The sequence below is a fragment of the Gekko japonicus genome, unplaced genomic scaffold (assembly GCF_001447785.1).
Source record: "Gekko japonicus isolate JY-2015 unplaced genomic scaffold, Gekko_japonicus_V1.1 scaffold183, whole genome shotgun sequence".
Taxonomy (NCBI): Eukaryota; Metazoa; Chordata; class Lepidosauria; order Squamata; family Gekkonidae; genus Gekko; species Gekko japonicus.
The window spans coordinates 318,793-337,149 of NW_015175361.1; the positions used below are offsets into that span (position 1 = coordinate 318,793).

At 42.8% G+C, this 18,357-nt stretch overlaps 1 protein-coding gene across 7 annotated transcripts in view; it reads right to left on the reverse strand.

Moving 5' to 3' along the window:
* Positions 1 to 18,357, reverse strand: part of TACC2 (transforming, acidic coiled-coil containing protein 2) — a 210,737-nt gene that overhangs the window by 50,027 nt on the left and 142,353 nt on the right. For all 7 annotated transcript variants that reach the window (XM_015425395.1, XM_015425396.1, XM_015425391.1 and 4 more), the window contains 2 exons: positions 15,470 to 15,618; positions 1,596 to 2,916 (listed from right to left, as the gene is read on the reverse strand). In XM_015425395.1, the coding sequence (XP_015280881.1) occupies positions 1,596 to 2,916; positions 15,470 to 15,618 (1,470 nt within the window). The remainder of the gene's footprint in view (positions 1 to 1,595; positions 2,917 to 15,469; positions 15,619 to 18,357) is intronic.

Here is an 18,357-nt window from a genome sequence, read left to right on the forward strand (position 1 = left end):
GAAAGTACCAGAAATCGAAGACTGGATACAAAAAGTTCTGTTCATGGCAGAAATGGATAAAATTACAAAGAAGTTGAATAATCAAGAAGACAACGTGTTTTTTCAAGAATGGAATGACTTTAAAATATATCTGGAAAAGAACTGGGATGTAAAACAAAACTTAATATGTTTAGATCAATATTAAGTCAAATGATGTTATCTTGAGGTTGGATGATAACAAATGATGTGTTAATGATATAATGAAATTTGTAAGAAGGGGGAGAAGCATTGCGGGAAGCCACTGGAGGGAGGGGAGGAAGGGAATGAGGTAAACAATGGACTGAATGATTTAATCTTATATGTTATGTTCCTAAGAAAATAAAAATTTGTTTACCAAAAAAAAAAAGATGAAGAAACTAAATCAAGTGACTCTGCTACTTCGGGAACGGACAAGGACTCTGTGGGTGAAGCGGGTGTGGGAGCAGGAGCAATGAAAACTGTATATGACTTTAGGGATAGAAAACCAAAGTAAGGGCAGAAGGACTCTGTAAATTGCTCTTTGAAGTAAAGAAGATGCTCAAGAAGTGCTCTCACAAAGATTAGCTTACTAATATAGAAGCTGTGTTAAACAAGAACTTCACAAGTATATTGAATTACTAACACTTGTATCACTAACATTTATATGAATATGGAAATGATCTCCTACTCTTGGGTTTTTAGTTAGTGTGGGTTATCTTTTCTTTATCCTTAGTTGTAGTCCCCCTTCCTACATTTTTCGTTGTAGTTAATAGTCTTATGAAAAATAATAAAAATACCCCCTTGGGGGTTTCAAAAAAACCCCAGAGCATTTTCTTAAGAAGCACCTCCAAATTAAAACATCCTTCCTCCATTAGGAATCTACATTATTATATTTTAAGTACCAATTTTTAAAATTGCTTGTTCACTCAGAATTTTTATCTGATGGATACCTGTTCTTGTTCTCATTGTATAATGGCAGCTGCTGCTTTTAATGCCGTTAATTACTTTGAACTGTTTTAATGTATTGCATTTAATCATGTTGTTAGCCTCAGTTTAAGTAAAACGATTTGACATCAATATTTGAAATAAAATAAATGGAACCAAGTAGTAAATTAGACTCAGTCAAAAATCCAGTTGAATGGCAAACCTTAAGTACCCAGCTATCAGCTGCGGCTTAAACTCCTTGTCTGCTGGAAGAAAATAAGCTTCAATTTGATCAAGCACCTGCATTCAGACTTCAAAACAAATTAGAGGTTGATTCAAGGCTTCTGAAACCAGGAAGGTTTCAATAGTGTTCCAGCCTGAAGAGAGTGAGTGAGCACATGAACTGAATTCACGCCCATCATAAACACAGGTTTTGTTTGCAGTGAATGAAAAAGCCAGTGCAATGAAGCCTTCTTTTTAAAAAAGAGAAAAACAAACGCAATCAATCTAACAACAAAGATCAGGGGAAAGGTACACACTGAAGCTATCTAAAAAGAAAAATCAGTTGCTTTCTTGTAACATGTTCACCAGGTAGCTAACACATCATTTAAATATATGAAAGTGAACAAGCATTGCTATTTATGGCACAGGAATCATTCTACATTCTGACTTACGTCTTAAGTGGTGTCTTCTTCTTTTTTGCAGGTTTGTTGACACAATCCCCTTCCATTCCATTGATTTCACTGGCATTAGCTGGTATCTCAAAGGAGGCTGGAGATTTTGTGGGAGAACTGGCTACCTTTGAGGAAGACTTGAAAGGGTCAATGGAGTCCTCGCACATATCTGGACTGAAACTGTATGTTGCTGCAGTTTGTTGAGGCAGTTTGGGGGAGTCTTGCATTTTGGAAGTGGAAGAAAACGGATTGAAATTGGGATCATCCCATTTGTCAATATCAAAAGAATAAGAGCCTTTGGGGATAGGAATGTCATTTGGATCACCAGGTGCCTTGGCTGGAGTGGCAGGAGCATTGTCAAGTTTCTCCACAGGCTTTTTAGGCTTTGGCCTCCTGAGTGGCATTTTAGCACCAGGTTTTTTGCCCACTTTCTTGGGCAGAGAAACACTTTCTTGTTGTTCTTCTCCACTGCCTTTTTCTTCAGAATAATCAAATTCCAGTCTAACTGCTAAGCCTTTCACTGGTGGATCTTCTTGTCCCCCAGTGTCAGACGGAGTCACCTCCACGGCCTCTGGTGCAGTTGAAAGAGCAAGGGCTTTCTTACCAACAGGAGGGGAGTTCTGCACTTCGTCGTCACCAGTACTAAATGCAGTAATTTCCTCAGAGTTATTAGGGTCAAAAGGATGTGCTGCTTCAGGAACAGGAGGGGCCTCCTGTTTCTCAGCAGTACTTTGGGAAGTCTCAGTGCTTTCAGGTTCAGTAGGTTCCACTCTGTCTCCAGATGTCTGTTCCCCACTTGGGGCTTCAGATTCCTGCTTGCTTTCAGATGGTTCTGGTTCTTTCACTGGTGGAACGTCTAAGGATTTTTTTGCCAATTGCTTTTTCTTTAAGGAAGCTGGCCGAGGCTTCTTTGTTCGTTTAAGAGTACTTGAAGCGCTGCTTGAACCAGTACCAAATGTATCTGTTGCTGAACCCACTGTCTCGTTATTACCGAGAAAAGATGCTCCATCAAAATCACCAGCTTGCAAGCTAAGGGACCGAGACAAAGTAGATCTGGAAATTGGAACAGAGTCTGTGGATTTTCTCCGGACATGTGCCTTGGAGTCACCGCTTCTTGAGTCCAGAGAGCTGGGATCTACAGTTTGCAAAGAGGCTACAATCTCAATGTTGTCAAAGTCCAAGTTGTAAGTCCCACTGCTAGCAATGGGCTTGTCTTCATCAAAAACAGTAGAAAATGAATGAGACGGAGGACGGAATGGACTTTCTTCAATTGATTCACTATGTGAAACTTCAGTAATTGATACTGTGTCAGAACAAAAACCTATTAAAGCAAAAGAGAAAGTGGTTAGTGTACAATTTGAAACAGATGGAGGGGAAAGATTAATCACATGAAGAGATTTTGAAGGGAGTTATTTTCCCTTTCTTGTAAAATTACCATGTTCTCTGTGAATTTAAAACCCCCAAACATAACATTCTGTCCTTTTTTTCTTTCCAGAGAGCCACTGTGAATCATGTTAATACAAATCAAAGAGGTGGGAACCAAGAAGAAGGTAATTTTTAAGAAGCTCTAACGCAGGTTTATTCAAAACTTGTTTTGAACAAGTTTAAAAAGAAAGAAATGGATCATTAATTATCTATTAAGAATTTGCATACCATCAGTATGCTATACAGCTGCAGCTCTAAAATACGCTTCAGAGGCTAGAGGGGGTGATTTGTTCAACACAAGCCCACCCCATAACTACATCATTAAACAAGAGGCAAAAGATCACATTTGCCCTTCTCTAAACTTGTTCAAGCTCTGTATTACACTCAAGTTACACGAAGAAGGAAAGCTTGATCTGAGCTTAAGGTAGAGTAGAAAACTACCCATTAAAGTAAATTTCACTGTAGTTCTTGAGTTCTGAAACTGTTTGGGAGTGCCTTCTAGCTGAAACAGTAAGGAGAATATAGCATTCCCTGTTTTGTAACTGGGAACACACAGACCTTACAGTGGTACCTTAACAGTCATGCAAATATTCCTGAAGTACTAAATCAACTCCAATTTCATTGTGTTCAACTTTGAATGGAATTAGTGGGAGATAAGCAGGGGTCGCAGGAGCGCTGCTCTGACAGCCCAGGACCCGGCGCCAATGGTGGTGCGGCAAGCCCTGCCCCCAGCACCGAAGCACTGGGGCCAGGGGAAGGCCGAAAGAGCCCCGCTGCTGGGTCCCCTAGGCCCACGTCAAACCGCTGGGGCTGGGGGGAGGCCTGAAGAGCCCCGCCACCGGGTATCCCGAGCTCGCGCCGAAGCACTGGGGCCGGGGGCAGGCCCGGAGAGCACTGTAGCTGGGTTCCCCATGCCCGCACCGAAGCGGTAAGTAAGGGATCGGGGGTGGGTGGGAGTGGCGGGGGCTTGATGGGGTGGTGGGAGAGCCTCCCTCCCTCCGTCTCTTTGTCATCTTTCCCTCCTTTCCTTTTCTTTCCCTCCTTTTCTTTCTCTGTTTCCCTTCTCTTCCTTCCTTCCTTCCTCTCTTTTCCTCCTTTCCTTCTCTCTCTCTTTCCTTTCCTCTTTCCTCCTTCTGTGGCCCAACTCTAGTGAGAAGGGGTTTAAACCCCTTCTCTCTTCGCCCCCCCCCCCCGCAGGCCATCTGGGGAAGAAAAGGGGAGGCTTTTAAAGATGCCTCCCCCCCTTTTGCTTCCCCTTCTGACATCACTTCCAGTGATGTCAGGGGTCGTGGCATAGGCTAATAGCCTAGTAGCTCATTAGCATACCATATGCCAATGAGCTCCTGCAGCTGTTTTTCTACAAAAAGACCCCTGGAGATAACTAGTATTTTAGCAGATCAGGCAAAGAGCTGGTGGCTTGCCTAAGGCTACCCCCACAAGCTTTATAGCTAAGGAGGAATCTCCACATCCAACATTCTACAACTGCCTCACATTAGTTCACATGGATCACCACCATGGCCTCTATACACACAAACACACACTATGAAAGGTAGAAACAATTGTATATCCATTCTGCCTTCAAGCAGAAAATGTAGCATATATGAAAGGATCAAATTACAAATACTTGGCATCCTTGTTCCTAGCAGTCAGCTAACCTGCTGGCTAAGCATCTTAAGCCCTTTCTTCCTTGGCAATTATTTTACTCTGCATGCAGCCCACTAAAGTCTCATACAAAGGCAAAACAAAGGATGTTCACAGTGCATTTCAATATTCTAGTGGACTGTTACAGTAATAGACTATAGCTGCAGATTCAGCTTCTGGCCTAATGTATTTACACAGCAACGATTAAATAAAGCATGGCTAGTGGTTAACCACAGGTTTTTAATGTTAACAAAAGGAGGGACTAAGTTTTATGTTCCTGAAGCAGCTCCCCTATACCTAAAAAGTTTGTAGCTGATTGTATCACTCATAATTCTTCGCTGATCTGCACACGAGTTTAATATGCTAAATGCTGTTGTTTTGCAAGCAAGCAGCTCCACTGTTCCATTCCACATTGTACAAGTAAATGTACACCTGAAATCTGCTGTACTAGAAGCAACTAGAATTTGAGAATGTACTTGCATTAATTGGGAGAGTACCAAAGCCCTGTGACACAGTAACTAAAAACACACACAAGGAAGTCCACAGAGGTGATTTAGGTCTGTATGTGGGATCTGACTTTTTTTTAAAAAAAAAAAATTACATGGCAGACCACCACCACCTATCTCAAATGGTTTCTGAAAACTCTGAGTTTATAACCTGTTTTCCATGTATGTCAGGGGGTGAGGAGTTGCTGTTCAAGAAATACTCAACACTTCATTAACAATGCAATCTAGGGTGGGGGGACCAAAATTGCTCAGGGTGTTCTGCCAGGCAGCATATCTCAGAGTTACACTGGTATAGCATGGCAGCTGACTGCTGGTGGGCCTCCTCTGTGGCCAGTCACCAAAGAAACTGCAGTATACCTGCTATGCCTTCAAAGAAAGGGGCAGGCCTGGGGGCATGGCAGGAGTTAGCTCCCTGTGCTGCTTCAGCCCACGAACCCCCCCCCCCCAAATCAGAGGAAACTTATGCCAGCACAAACTGCCAAGTAGCCCACAGGTAGTCCATATAATGGAAAAGGCAAAGTACACCCCAACCATTGTGGTCCCACCCAGCACTACATAAACTCCGGCCAGAAGACCCCCACAGCTCAGATGATAGGATGCACGGCCTGGGACTTTCTCTGAGGTATCTGACTCAGAGCATGCAGCAGTGCACTTTGGAGACTGGAAATGTGGAGGGAGCGCTCTTAGCATCACAGAGGGAACACCTAGCACTAACACCCAAAGAGGAAAGCAAACCTCTTTGCTGTGTAACTAACATCTTTCATTTCAGAACTCATACCATGTCTCCAGAGAAACACACCAAAGGGGTGGCCACACACTGACAGGCAAGTAGGGGCAGGGAGCTAGCAGCCTTGGCCTAGGATTCTGCCCCGGCACTCCCTTCCCCCTCACATGCATCCCAGGTGCTGCCTAGAGATGTGAAGGCCCGGAAAAAAACTGGAAAAATTCGGAAAAAAACCGTTTTCCCCCCAGTTTTTTCCCTGAAGCCTTTTTTGTTTTTTTTCCGAAAAACTGGAAAAATTGAAAAAAGAAAAGAAAAAAATTGATTATGGAACGTTTTATTTTAACATGATGAATAAAATATTTTAAGACAAGGTGTTCAAATATTTTCCAAATCATTTCTAAAAATATGGTATCAGATTGATCTAATTTCTGTGCACTGAGGACAAGCAAGTCCTAGGTTACAAACTGAACTCTCCAATGCAAGAACAAGATGCATTTCTTCCTTTAGGAGGTGCTATTGTCAGAAGAAAATAAAAAGGTTTCAGTTTTGTTTTTGCATGTGGATGGGTATTCTGTTTGTAATAATTGTTTGGATACACTATATTTTTAATATGATAGTTGTGATAATTTCATGCCAAGGAAAAATGTCCATAGTCATATTTTATGTTCCTAAAGTAACAGAATGACTTTCAATCTAGAAAAGAGAACAGAAATGCTAATGTAGCATTTTTTTCAATTTTTCCGAAAATTTCCGTTTTTTCCTGAAAAAACCTGGGGGGAAAACGGGTTTTTTCCCGAGCTTCAAAATTTCTGGAAATTTTACATCTCTAGTGCTGCCTTGACTTCTATAGCCAAGGGGAGTGATGTGTGCATATAGTGGCCACCAGGAAAAAAACACATGTGGCTGAACCATACCATTTCAAAATGCAAAGTAAAGATTGTTATGCTTATAAATATATAAAGTCAAACTCCATGGGTGATATGGAAAGCTAGCACAGGTTGAAGGTCTGTAGCTTAGCCATTTGTCTGATGTGGTAGCTCTCCATGGGGACAAAGAATGCTTTAAAATCTGGCCCAGCTGCTGGACCTCCTGATGGCACCTGGGTTTTGGCCACTGTGTGACACAAAGGACTGGATGGGCCATTAGCTTGATACAACACGGCTTCTCTTATGTTCTTACTAGGAATAAGGCCCATTGTGGAAATAAATACAACTAACTCTAGAAAGAGGCTCTGGGTGGGTGCCCTGGCCTTGGGCACTCAGCGTCAATTTGCTGTGGTGACCTCAGCAGTGTATAATGACACAGAGCCCACCGTTTTCTCCAGGGAAACTGATCCCTGCCATCTGAAGAGCAGCTGTAATTCTGAGTGATGTCCAGCCCTCACCTGGAGATTGGCAGCAGTGGTTTCCCAGGAGGAAATGGCTGGTTTGGTGGGTGGAGTCTATGGCACTGTACCTGTCTGAGGTCCCACCCCTCCTCAAACCTCACCCTCTCCAGGCATCACCCCTCAGATCTCCATGAATTTCCCAACCTGAAGTTGGCAATCCCATCTCCTTCCCGGCCAATAATCAACCTACCTTTATCTGCCCCTCTGTCTTCAGCTTTCCATTTCCCCTCCTCCTGCAGCCTCTACCCCGCTCTGAAGCCGTGACCGCCACGTCATATGGGCTGTCATAGGGTGGCCACCTCAGCAAGGTATAAGGATCCCTGCTTTAAATCTCCTTCACTCTATGAAATTCACTGAAGGACACTGGGCCAGTCTAGGCAGAAAAAGCGTCATCTATCCCACTCAGGCTCACTTGTGGTATCAGTGATTATGTAAGGAAAACATGACCTCAAAGGATGGAACCGGTGAGCAGTGGGAGGGTTCAACATTCCTTTTGCACTTTGCATTGCATCCCACCTTCTGCTTCACATACAACTGGTGTCTGGCCGCCATCACACAAGGGTCGGCACTCACAGCAGTTCTGCCTAACGTGCAACATAGAAGGATGCTTCCATGTGCAAAAGTGTTTGCATAGTTCTAGCAGTTTGGTAATAATCAATCACCACTGATGTTTCCCAAGTCTTAGAGTTTTATTTTGTTTTTCCATTTCCTTATTGTTTCTGTGGCTAGTTGGTGAGGCCAGTGCAGGAAATCATGGGCTCCACTGCACTACTGGAACAACAACAATAGCAAAAAACACTTGTGGCAGAAAGTGTTTTTTTACAAGCTTACAAGGTATTTCCACTCATGCACCATGCCCGGGAAACCATCCAGTACCTGCTTTGCTATATGCTGACAACCTTGTTTTGCTCTCCAGAACCCAGATTAGTCTAAAGCGCACCATAAAAGCATTTATCGCCTACTGTAATAGTGAACTTCTGGACATAAATGAAGACAAGGTTATGGTGTATACAAAGTCAATAAAATGATCGAACAAAAGATGGGAAATCGATGCATATGAATTGCAAATGGTTGACAAATTTAGATACCTGGGAATTGTGTTCCAGTCCAATCTATCTGGATTTAAGCATGTTCAATATCTTAAGCAGAAAACTGATTTAGCTCTGCTGGCTCTAAGGAAGTTTTTTCTTTATTCAAGGAGATCAGTACATGCCAGAACTTTTAAAGGCATACCACGCATACTGTATGGGTCCCAGATCTGGCTCTTGGGCCCAACAGAACTACTTGATAAACTTCAGCTAACTTTCCCCCCTGTAAAATACTTGCTTTACCACCTTGCATAGCTTCCTCAATTATACGACTTGAATTGGGCCTTCCAAATATTTCAAGACTAACGTGGAAGGCCATAGTCAGCTTCAAGTACGACCTGTTAATTTCTGAGGATCTTCCAGCTTTAACCATATCAGCAGCCCACGAGTGCTGCTGGTCAGAATGGAATAGAGCAGAACTGTGGATATGGAAATAAACTGACTGGGCTCATGGAAGCCAAGCAATTTAACAGAAAGAAGATGAACATTACTCATAGAGAAATTGCTTAAACAGGACTGGGACCCCCTCCAAAAGATGCTAGACAGAAATGCTCTTGGAATTAGCACCCAACTCAATTTGATCTGCCTCATTATCCCAATATGCTGGCAGTCCCAACACTGAGACAGTCATATATGATCACATGTAACATGAGCGTAATAACTTGATTTGTGGAAATTTGAGAACACAGGAAAGGGAAAGTCAGTAAGATAGATAAGGGGATAGAAAACAAATAGTTAATCGAAGACAGAATATGAAATATAAGCAGGGGTCTTGTTGTAGAAAAAGAGCTGCCGGAGCTCATTAGCATAACTCATTAGCATAACTTATTTGCATATGCCACGCCCCCTGACATCACCGGAAGTGACAGAAGGCCACACCCCCTGACATCACCGGAAGTGTGTCAGAAGGCCCGGCTACTTACCCTCCAGCTTCATCCTCATTCCCAAACGGAATGAGGATCGAAGCAGAGGGCGGGGTAAAGAAGGGGCGGGGCTTCACCACGTGACCGCCCCGCCCCCTAGAGGTTCTCTTCCGGAGCTCCATACCTGAGAGCTCCCCCCCGACTAGAGCCCTGAAGATAAATGAAATGAAATGACAAGCCTAACAGAGAAAAGATCACATGTTGCAGTGTGCTGCCAACAGCACCAATGAAGGGACATTTCCTCAAGATACCTTCAGATCAGTGCTTTTGCAACTGCCCTGTGGCAGTGGTCAATTCACTGTCTCATACCTTTTCCCACTGCCCAAAGTATGTAATAGCCAGAGAAAAATGTCTTAGAAAATGGCTGTTAAAGTATTCAGCTGCTTCTGACACCTCAAGATTAAGATTACTTTTGAGTAGCCTCTGCAAAAGCTGTATTGTACATGTGGCAAACTTCTGTCATACTGTGATTTTTAATTCTTAAATGTGTTTTATAGTGTATGGCTTATGGGCTGGCTTACAGCCAGCTGGCTCCATTGTCCCCATCATTTTTCCTTGTTTTAGCCACACCTAGCTGTTTCTCAGTAATCAACAAGGTGGGTTGTTTTCTTTTTAATAAAAGGCCATTTGTGAGCTGTGCCAGCTGTTGCAGGTGCAACATATGGCCAAAGGAATGACCTTTTCTGGTGCCACCAAGCCTTTGTGCTGTTGTTTGCTACAGCCCTGCTTGGTACAGCAGCAGGTCCCAGGTGTGTATACAGGAGAGCGCTTGTGTGCTTGTTGGAGTGGAGCGGGGTGATGGGCAATAGTGATGAGATTATTATACTTTGGTAGACCAAAGGAGAGAAACAGCAGACCAAGCGATCCTTGGCTCACTGTCTCTGACTGCTGGGGAGGCCACAATTTATATACATCTTCTGGCCCCACCTCTTCAATCTTCTGCCAAGAAAGAGCTGATGCAGACAGGAGGCTATGGGGTTCTGCTTGCTGCCTTATCCAGGAAGAGGATGAGCACTTAGCAGCTGTTAGTTATGATACTACATTTCATTGCTCAACTTGGTTAACTAATTCTGCTCTGTTGATTAATGAGCTACTTACTACTAGTAACACTAGCCTTCTAAAGTTGTCGTTTCTCTGGCTGAGGTGAGGTTTGTGACCAGAGTGGTAATAGAATGATCTTCTCATATTGTCCTCTCATATTAATCTACATTATTTTTCAATCCAAGAAGGATCTCTTGGATGTGCTCCCCATGTGTGCATCTCACAAGCCATTGACAGAGACAGAATGTGGGGACTCTGATCGGATGTACTGCTCTCAGCTGATGATCAGTAGAAAACCGAGGGTGCTTAATGTCTAGAAACAGATGCATTTCCCAAGCAGAGAAATGTGCTACTGAAGTTAGTTTGATGAAGTCAGTTTGGTGAAGTGGTTAAGTGCACGGACTCTAATCTGGGAGAACCGGGTTTGATTCCCCACTCCTCCACTTGCAGCTGCTGGATGACCTTGGTCAAGCCACAGTGCTGTCAGAGCTGTTCTCTCAAGGACGGTTCTCTCAGAGCTCTCTCAGCCCCGCCTACCTCACAGGGTGTCTGTTGTGGGGAGGGGGGGAAGGGAAAGGAGTTTGTAAGCCGCTCTGAGACTCCGAGTGAAGGGCAGGGTATAAATCCAATCTCTTCTTTTCTTCTTCTTCTTCTTCTCTTAAATGGAATGGGGACTGCTTTTAGAATCCTTCAATTCTAAAACAGTCTTATAAGAGAGGAGTTTCATGTTTCAGGTTTGAAGTTTCAGCTAAACAGGGAGCAACCGAAGTGAACCCCAACCTCTTTTCTGTGTTTTGCTTTCTCAATCTCGACTTTAGGGAAGTAGTAAATGGGGTGGGCAGGGGCTGGAACCCTGGCTCTGTAGGCCTAGGTGAACCCAAACCACCCCTGCTTCGGTGTTTCTCTGAAGTAAATCCCATTTAATTCAGTGGGACTTTCTTACAAAATAGTTCTGTGCCCACTTACCTGGGAATAAGCCCTGTTGAATAAAGATATTTACTTCTGAGTAGACAAAGATAGGATGGTGTATTCTGACAGGGGTTTGGAAGAGATGCACGAATTCTTGGTGCAATTTTTTTAAATTAAATTTTAAATAGCCAAAGAATAAATAGATCTGATAGCCTTCAAGATTCAACAAGATCCATTTGCTATGTCTATAATTTTTTATAGATCATGAAGCTATAACCTGCAAACTTGTGTTCTTACATTTACACAAAAAAGCAATGAATAAATTACATAATAAAGCAAAAATATTTCAACAAATTCCATAGTAGTAGGTGTGTTACCTAAATTTCTGCTTGGACAACTTAAGCTTAAATAATGGTTATAAAATAGGCAAACTTACAGTTAAAATCCATGAAAACAATGGCTGTCAAAAAAAAACCTATGGTCCAAAATTTGTGTGAAAATAAGTCAATGAGTCACCATACCAAGTAAATTTGAACTTGTGGGTCCCCCACACCAAAGAAGTTGGGAACCAATGCTTTAAAACACAGCATGAGTTGGCTACTGCTATACAGTGAGCCATTTACATTTGGTGACTCACTGTGCAGATCAATCTTCAGCACACCATCAAAGACGTTGTTTCCTTCAAAATGTCTGGAGCAACACGGATGAAACTGGCTATTTTGCATGCTGAGGTTATAATTGTGTGCAGTAATTTATAGCACTTTTCTCTTGGTTAGTCTAATCCAGCCCTAGCTCCAAGATTTTATTCTTGTATGATGGATACAGACTGAGATCCTAAACAGAATGCTTTATCCAGAGGAGTATTCCTAAGAATAACTCATTCACATCTCTCTGGCCCAATTTAAAACTGTGTTTTAAAAAAATCATTTTGAAAACAAAGAAATTCAAGTTATCTATTAAACTGAACATCAATAAGGTGATGCAGTTTGATGCAAGGATGATTTTCCCACTCTGAGCGTTGTGTTTAGATGCATCCTTGTTGCTTGTTTTTTAATTAGAGTTACTCCTGCCAGCTGAGCTGCTGCTCACTTTTCACACAATGAGTTCATTTTTGGAAACCAATCCATCAGCTGTTAAGGAGACACTAACAGTCTGTTTCTGCAGTTCTATAAGGCTGCAGTACTTTGGTTTACGCTGATAGTGCAGCCCAATTCAATGCCTGTTTACTCAGAAGTAAGTCCCATGGGAGTGGAGCTGTGGCACAGTGACAGCTCTCCAAACCAAAAGCCCCAAATTGAATCTCCAGCCCCTCCAGTTAAAGAATCCAATGTAGCAAGTACTGGAAAAGACCCTTTTCTGCCTATAAGCCAGAAGATTCCATTGCCAGTCAAAATAGACAGCATTGGGCTAGATGGAGCAATAGTCTGACTTCTATGCCACTTCCTGTGTTCACTGAGTGACTTCCTAGTAAGTATGCACAGAAATACAGCCTTTATAGGGTTGTCAGACCCTCGGTGGAGGTGGGGGGACCCTCACTGCCAGGCCCCACCTCCCCATCACTGATCAACTGGCTAGTAGGGGGGAACTTACCCTGAAAAAGAGGGAGATCCATCTGACGTGCAGCGACATGTCTATATCACTGCCCATGTGAGCTGGAAGTGACATGATCACATCCAGGATGTCGGGGTGATGCTCTGGTATTTGGGCAAAAACTCTATGGTAGAAGGCAAATTTACCACAAAAGTTTTGCTCAGATACCAGAGCATCACCCCAACGTCCCGGATGTGATCATGTCAGTCCTGGGTCATATGGGCAGTGATGTAGACATGTCACTGTATGTCGGATGAGCCACCCAGCTGCTCCCAGTAAGTTCCCCCCTCCCCTGCCAGAGGGACCTGGCAACCCCAAGCCTTTATCATAGTTTAATGTTTTAAATCACGTTCTTTCACTTACTAGTACTGTGGATTATGCTATGAAAATGCTATGAGATGCTGTTACTATTTTTTTTATTTGTCACAGGACTATTGTGGTCACCTTTAAACTAACCAAGTTTACTCCAGCATAGGCTTTTCTGAGTCAGAGCTTGCATTGTCAGATGAAGGTGACAGCTGCCAAAGTGAGCTTTTTCACAAAATTTGGAATAAATTTGGAGCTACCTGATTTATGTTCTCCTTGGCTGCAATAGACTAATATGGCTATCCTTTTGGAAGGACTTCTCTGGGATAGGATTGATTTTAATAAGCTACCGGCAAACCTAATAATGAAGACAAAGATTTGGATTCATATGAAATTCTTCCAGGACAATGTTGTTGGTAAAAAGTACTTCACGGTTTGGACCAACAGCCCTTCTCCTCAACAGTCCTAGAAATATAAACTGAGGATACACCCCCCCACACACACACACACACGAGGATTCACTAATCTCGTTCTGAGATATAATCTTTTATACTTCTGTACTTTAGCAGAACTAGGATAGGTGAATAGATCTCAAATTGAATGTTTGAATTGTTTTAGTCAATATTGATTGATCACTGCTGTTTTAAAACATCTTGGGCAGTGTTCCCTATGAGCTGAGTTAGTGTGAGCTACCTCACAGTTTTTTAGCCTCCAGCTCACACATTTTGGACTTAGCTCAGGAAGGATGGCTCCAGAGCAAACTAATTTATGCAGTAGCCAAATCGCTCATTCACAGTTTTCATGCCAGTAGCTCACAAAGTAGAATTTTTGCTCACAAGACTCCACAGCTTAGAGGGAGCATTGATCTTGGGTCCCCTCTAGTCAGAGGAAAAAGCAGGTTGGATTTAAAAATTAACAATTCCCTGTACATATAAAAATTCTATGGCTAGCCAAACCTACATAATAATCCCAATTCTATGATCAATATAAATTATGCAAATTAACCATGTGCTCATATTTACTTTCTTGAATAATTCCATCTATGCTGCACACTAGCCTGCATCTACCCCTCCTACAGATCTTATTCAGTATCACAACCCCTATATCTTCATTCTGAGATTCATCAGATATTACCCATTCTTTTTAAAAAGATCACACAATTGCCCCTAGAGATGTCAAATATGCTGCGACTAGGGCAGCTCCTATCTGGTGGATCGAGCTCCCGGAGGAGATCAGGGCCCTGCGGGACCTTATACAGTTCTGCAGGGCCTGCAAGACGGAGCTCTTCCGCCAGGCTTTTGAGTAGGAGCCGTCACTGTCACTGTACCACCACCGCGTTGCCATCTGGGCGATTTCATTCCTTTTACTGGTATGTAGCCTTTGTTCTACAAATTAGAGCCCCCTTCCCACCCCTTGGAGAATAAACAAACTGCTCCTGAGTCATCACGTTTTTCTGTGTGTACTTGCCATCTTGTTTAATCAGCAACAACATCCTATAAAAGAGCGGCACTGACTTACTATACTGCTCGATAAACCCATTCTCAACTTAAATGCCACAAACGGAACAGGTTTCTAAAGTTTCTTGATCCCCTGAGGGCAATGATGTCATCAAAAAGGTGCACTGTGGGATGTCACGGGAAAAACATGTGAGTATTCATTTCAGAATCTCACAGCCCTGTTGTGGAGACTTTTGTTACACAGGGAGTCCCGATCAGGAAGGTAGAAATAATTTCTTAGAGGATATACAATTCAACTTTTAAATTGCCTTTGAGTAGGGTTGCCAGGTCTGGTTTGGAAAATACCTGAAGACTTTGGGGGTGGAGTGGATCTAGGAGAGGGTTTGGTTAGGAGAGGGGCCTCAGCATGGTGCAATGCCATAGATTCCACCCTTCAAAGCAGCCATCTTCTCCAGGGGAGTTGATCTCTGTCACCTGGAGATCAATTGTAAAAGCAGGAGATACCCAGGCCCCACCTGGAGGCTGGCAGCCCTAAAAGGTTGGAATCCTCCTCTTCTGAAATGACAGAATGAAGAGACAGCAATACCGATTTGTTTGAAGAGACTGAGGTTACGTTGAGATTTGCTCTGGACACTGATCCATCCTGTATTTAAAACTGCACATCTGGACACTTAACACACAGCCAGTAAAATGCCACTGAACTAGACTTCCCTCCTTATTTCTACAGGTCAGTCGCATAGAAAACAAGGCAGAGTACAATCAGCTCCTGAGCGCATTTTGTTCCTGTGAGACTGAATAAATGAAAACTAACATTGAAATGTTACTTCCTATTCATTCCTGAGGAGGAGGAGCATTCGATTCACTGTGCACTTGTTACCTGTATCCTCAGATGGAAGTTGAGGCCTTATTTCCTGTTCTTCTACATCAAACGTCGGAGCCTCCGGCGGTGTTTGTAGCAGCGGAGGTGCGGCTTTTACAGGCGTTGTAGACTCTGGTGTTTCAAAAGCTTCTTCAGAATCTGAACTCCTGAACAAAATACAAAATACAAAAAAAAAAGGCTACTAAAAAAAAGATACAGGAAGGCAGACCAAACCAACAGAAGTTGTAAAATGCAGAGCTTTCCTATGTAAGGAAGCCAAGCATTTTAAAAAGCATTTTTTAAAAAGAATGACTGCAGAGCTTCTTTTACAGCACGATTTCTAGATTTAATGGGCAAATGTTTTACTATTAGGTACTCACACCAAATTTAAAGAATTCCTGTGTTATTTAAAGTGGGGGGGGGCCTGGTTGCCACTTATTGTAAAGTCTCTCAGCCCCACCTCCCAACCTGCCTAATGCTCCACAGCCAGCAAAAGGGGGCAAGGCTATAGGCAGTGGCATGGGACCCTTGGGCAACAACTGACACAAGTCCCCCTGCCACCCCTTTTAAAAGGTAAAAGTGCCCTTGCTCGAAAGCCAGTCGAGTCCGACTCTAGGATTGTGGTGGTCATCTCCGTTTCAAAGCCGAAGAGCCAGCGCTGTCCAAAGACGTTTCCGTGATCATGTGGCCGGCATGACTAAACACCAAGGTGCACGGAACACTGTTACCTTCCCACCGAAGTGGTACCTATTTATCTACTTGCAATTTCTTGCTTTCGAACTGCTAGGTTGGCAGGAGCTGGAACTAGAGACGGGAGCTCACTTCATCATCAGGCAACTCAGGTCTCCAACTGCTAAACTACTGACCTTCCACAGCCTGCATTTCAGCCACAGCCACCCCTTTACCCGGGCACAAAACATGCCACTTTTTATGGCAGGTAACTGGTTTTATTGTTTAAAAAGGCATTAGTATTAGGTATTATTTTTAAGTGGGGGAGGGGTGCCTGATTGCACTTTAGTGATGTGATCACTGTAATTATAATAGTTTAAATTATAATATATAAATTATAATAAATGATTTCAATGCACATCGTTTCCCCGCAGTTTAAACCTGCCATATTTCCACAGCAAATCTTCAACCTTCTGATTCTTGCCTCTCCCTGCTCCTGGAGTCCCCCGCCCTCCCCCCACTCTTAAATGGCACCACTATGGCCTTCTGGAATTGTTTGCTTTCCAGCCAAGTATTAGTTTGTATTTTGAATACAAGAGTTCTGTATAGTTTACCAAGACCACACTTCTATTGTATACATTATCCCATACTTATTTTTTTTAAATATATATATATATATAAGAAACCAGAAGGAACATGATGAAATCAAGCACAAATTGACAATAATATGCAAAACAGATAAAACAGTAAAAAAAATACAAGCTAGAATGAAGACATCTATTAAAATAATAATATGCAGGATTAAGGGGAAGGGAAGAGGAAGACCAAATATCTGCAAAGAAGAAGTAAAAAAAAAAAAAAGACTACCATTTGAGTATATGTTCTTTCTAAAATACAAATTTAGAGAGGTTTGTTTTCTTCAACACCAAACAGAAATTAAACACTATAAGAAAGTTTTAAAAAAATACAATCCAAGCAAAAATATATAGAGAAACAATGTGATTGGCTTGAAAATTACTAAGCAAGCATATCGGCTGGTCAAATGGCAGCTTTTCCTTCTGGTCCTTGATAAAATGAATTTAATGGGGTGACAGTTTCCTGAATGACAGGACTGACTTGCCTATTTCCAGGGATTCGCTGCATGGCTAGGAGACTGTAGTCTCCGTTGCTTCTCACAGCTGTCCACATCCAGCGCGCCCACTGCATGGGGGACAAAATGTGCCATGAGGTGAAAGCCATTTCCTCCAGAGAAAGCACTCTGAAGCTGTCCAGATGCAGTAGATAAGATGAAGGGCTTCTCTCAGTTAACCAACTCAAAATGAAAAACACAGGCCCTCACGAGTAATAAATGGCTGGATTCGTAAGGCAGGATTTCTCTTGAACACTGAAGTGCAGAGTGCTGGATTTGCATTCCCTACTACAGTGGCTTAAATCTCTTTCTCTGTGCGAAGCCTGTGGTGAAAAGACCCCAGTGTTGCTCCTGACAGCTCAAGTGGTTTGATGGCTGGATTCCCTTCAGTTGCCCCTGCAGAATGCCAATGAGGTTTAGTCTCCCTAGCTCTCTTGTCAGATAACATGCAGCTGCCTGGAACCTGCCATTCTCTCCAGAACTGCTTGCCTGTCTCTATACCTGTGCAAAGCCAAAGGGTTTCTTGTAAATATCATTTCCTGTTTCCTAGCCCCCCCCCCTTTGGGGGCGAAGCTTGCTGTGAATTAAAGTTCCCTCCTGCCTGGAAAACAAAACAAAAGGTTTCATGCTCCCGCTGCCTATTATTTCTGCTTCCTAAAAACAGGTTCTTGGCTTTCAGTTTCAATCCATGTTTATGCAGCATGCTAAGCCATAGGTTCCCACTTCTATTGTTGTTATTCCTTCTAACCTGTGCCCACCCACCCCTCCACTTCCCAACACAGTAAGACTCTGAATCACCCAAACAATGAGCTTCTGTGGAAGAGAAAAATAAATAAAGGCACTAGACCAAACAAAGAACTCTTGCTGGGGCATTTCAACCTTCTGAAATATCACGGGTGAAAACCATACTGTTTATGACTTGATTGCATCCTATTGCATCCTATTCCCATTGACAAAGCAAAACTGTAGAGGGTTGGCTTCAGTATCAATAAGGGCTGTTTTCAAAATAAAAGTACTTCCTCACCCCCTTCCAAAAAGCATACCCTTTATAAGGGTTCCTTACATTACCCAGCAGTAAGCATGTGGCAGCCACTATATTTACATGTTC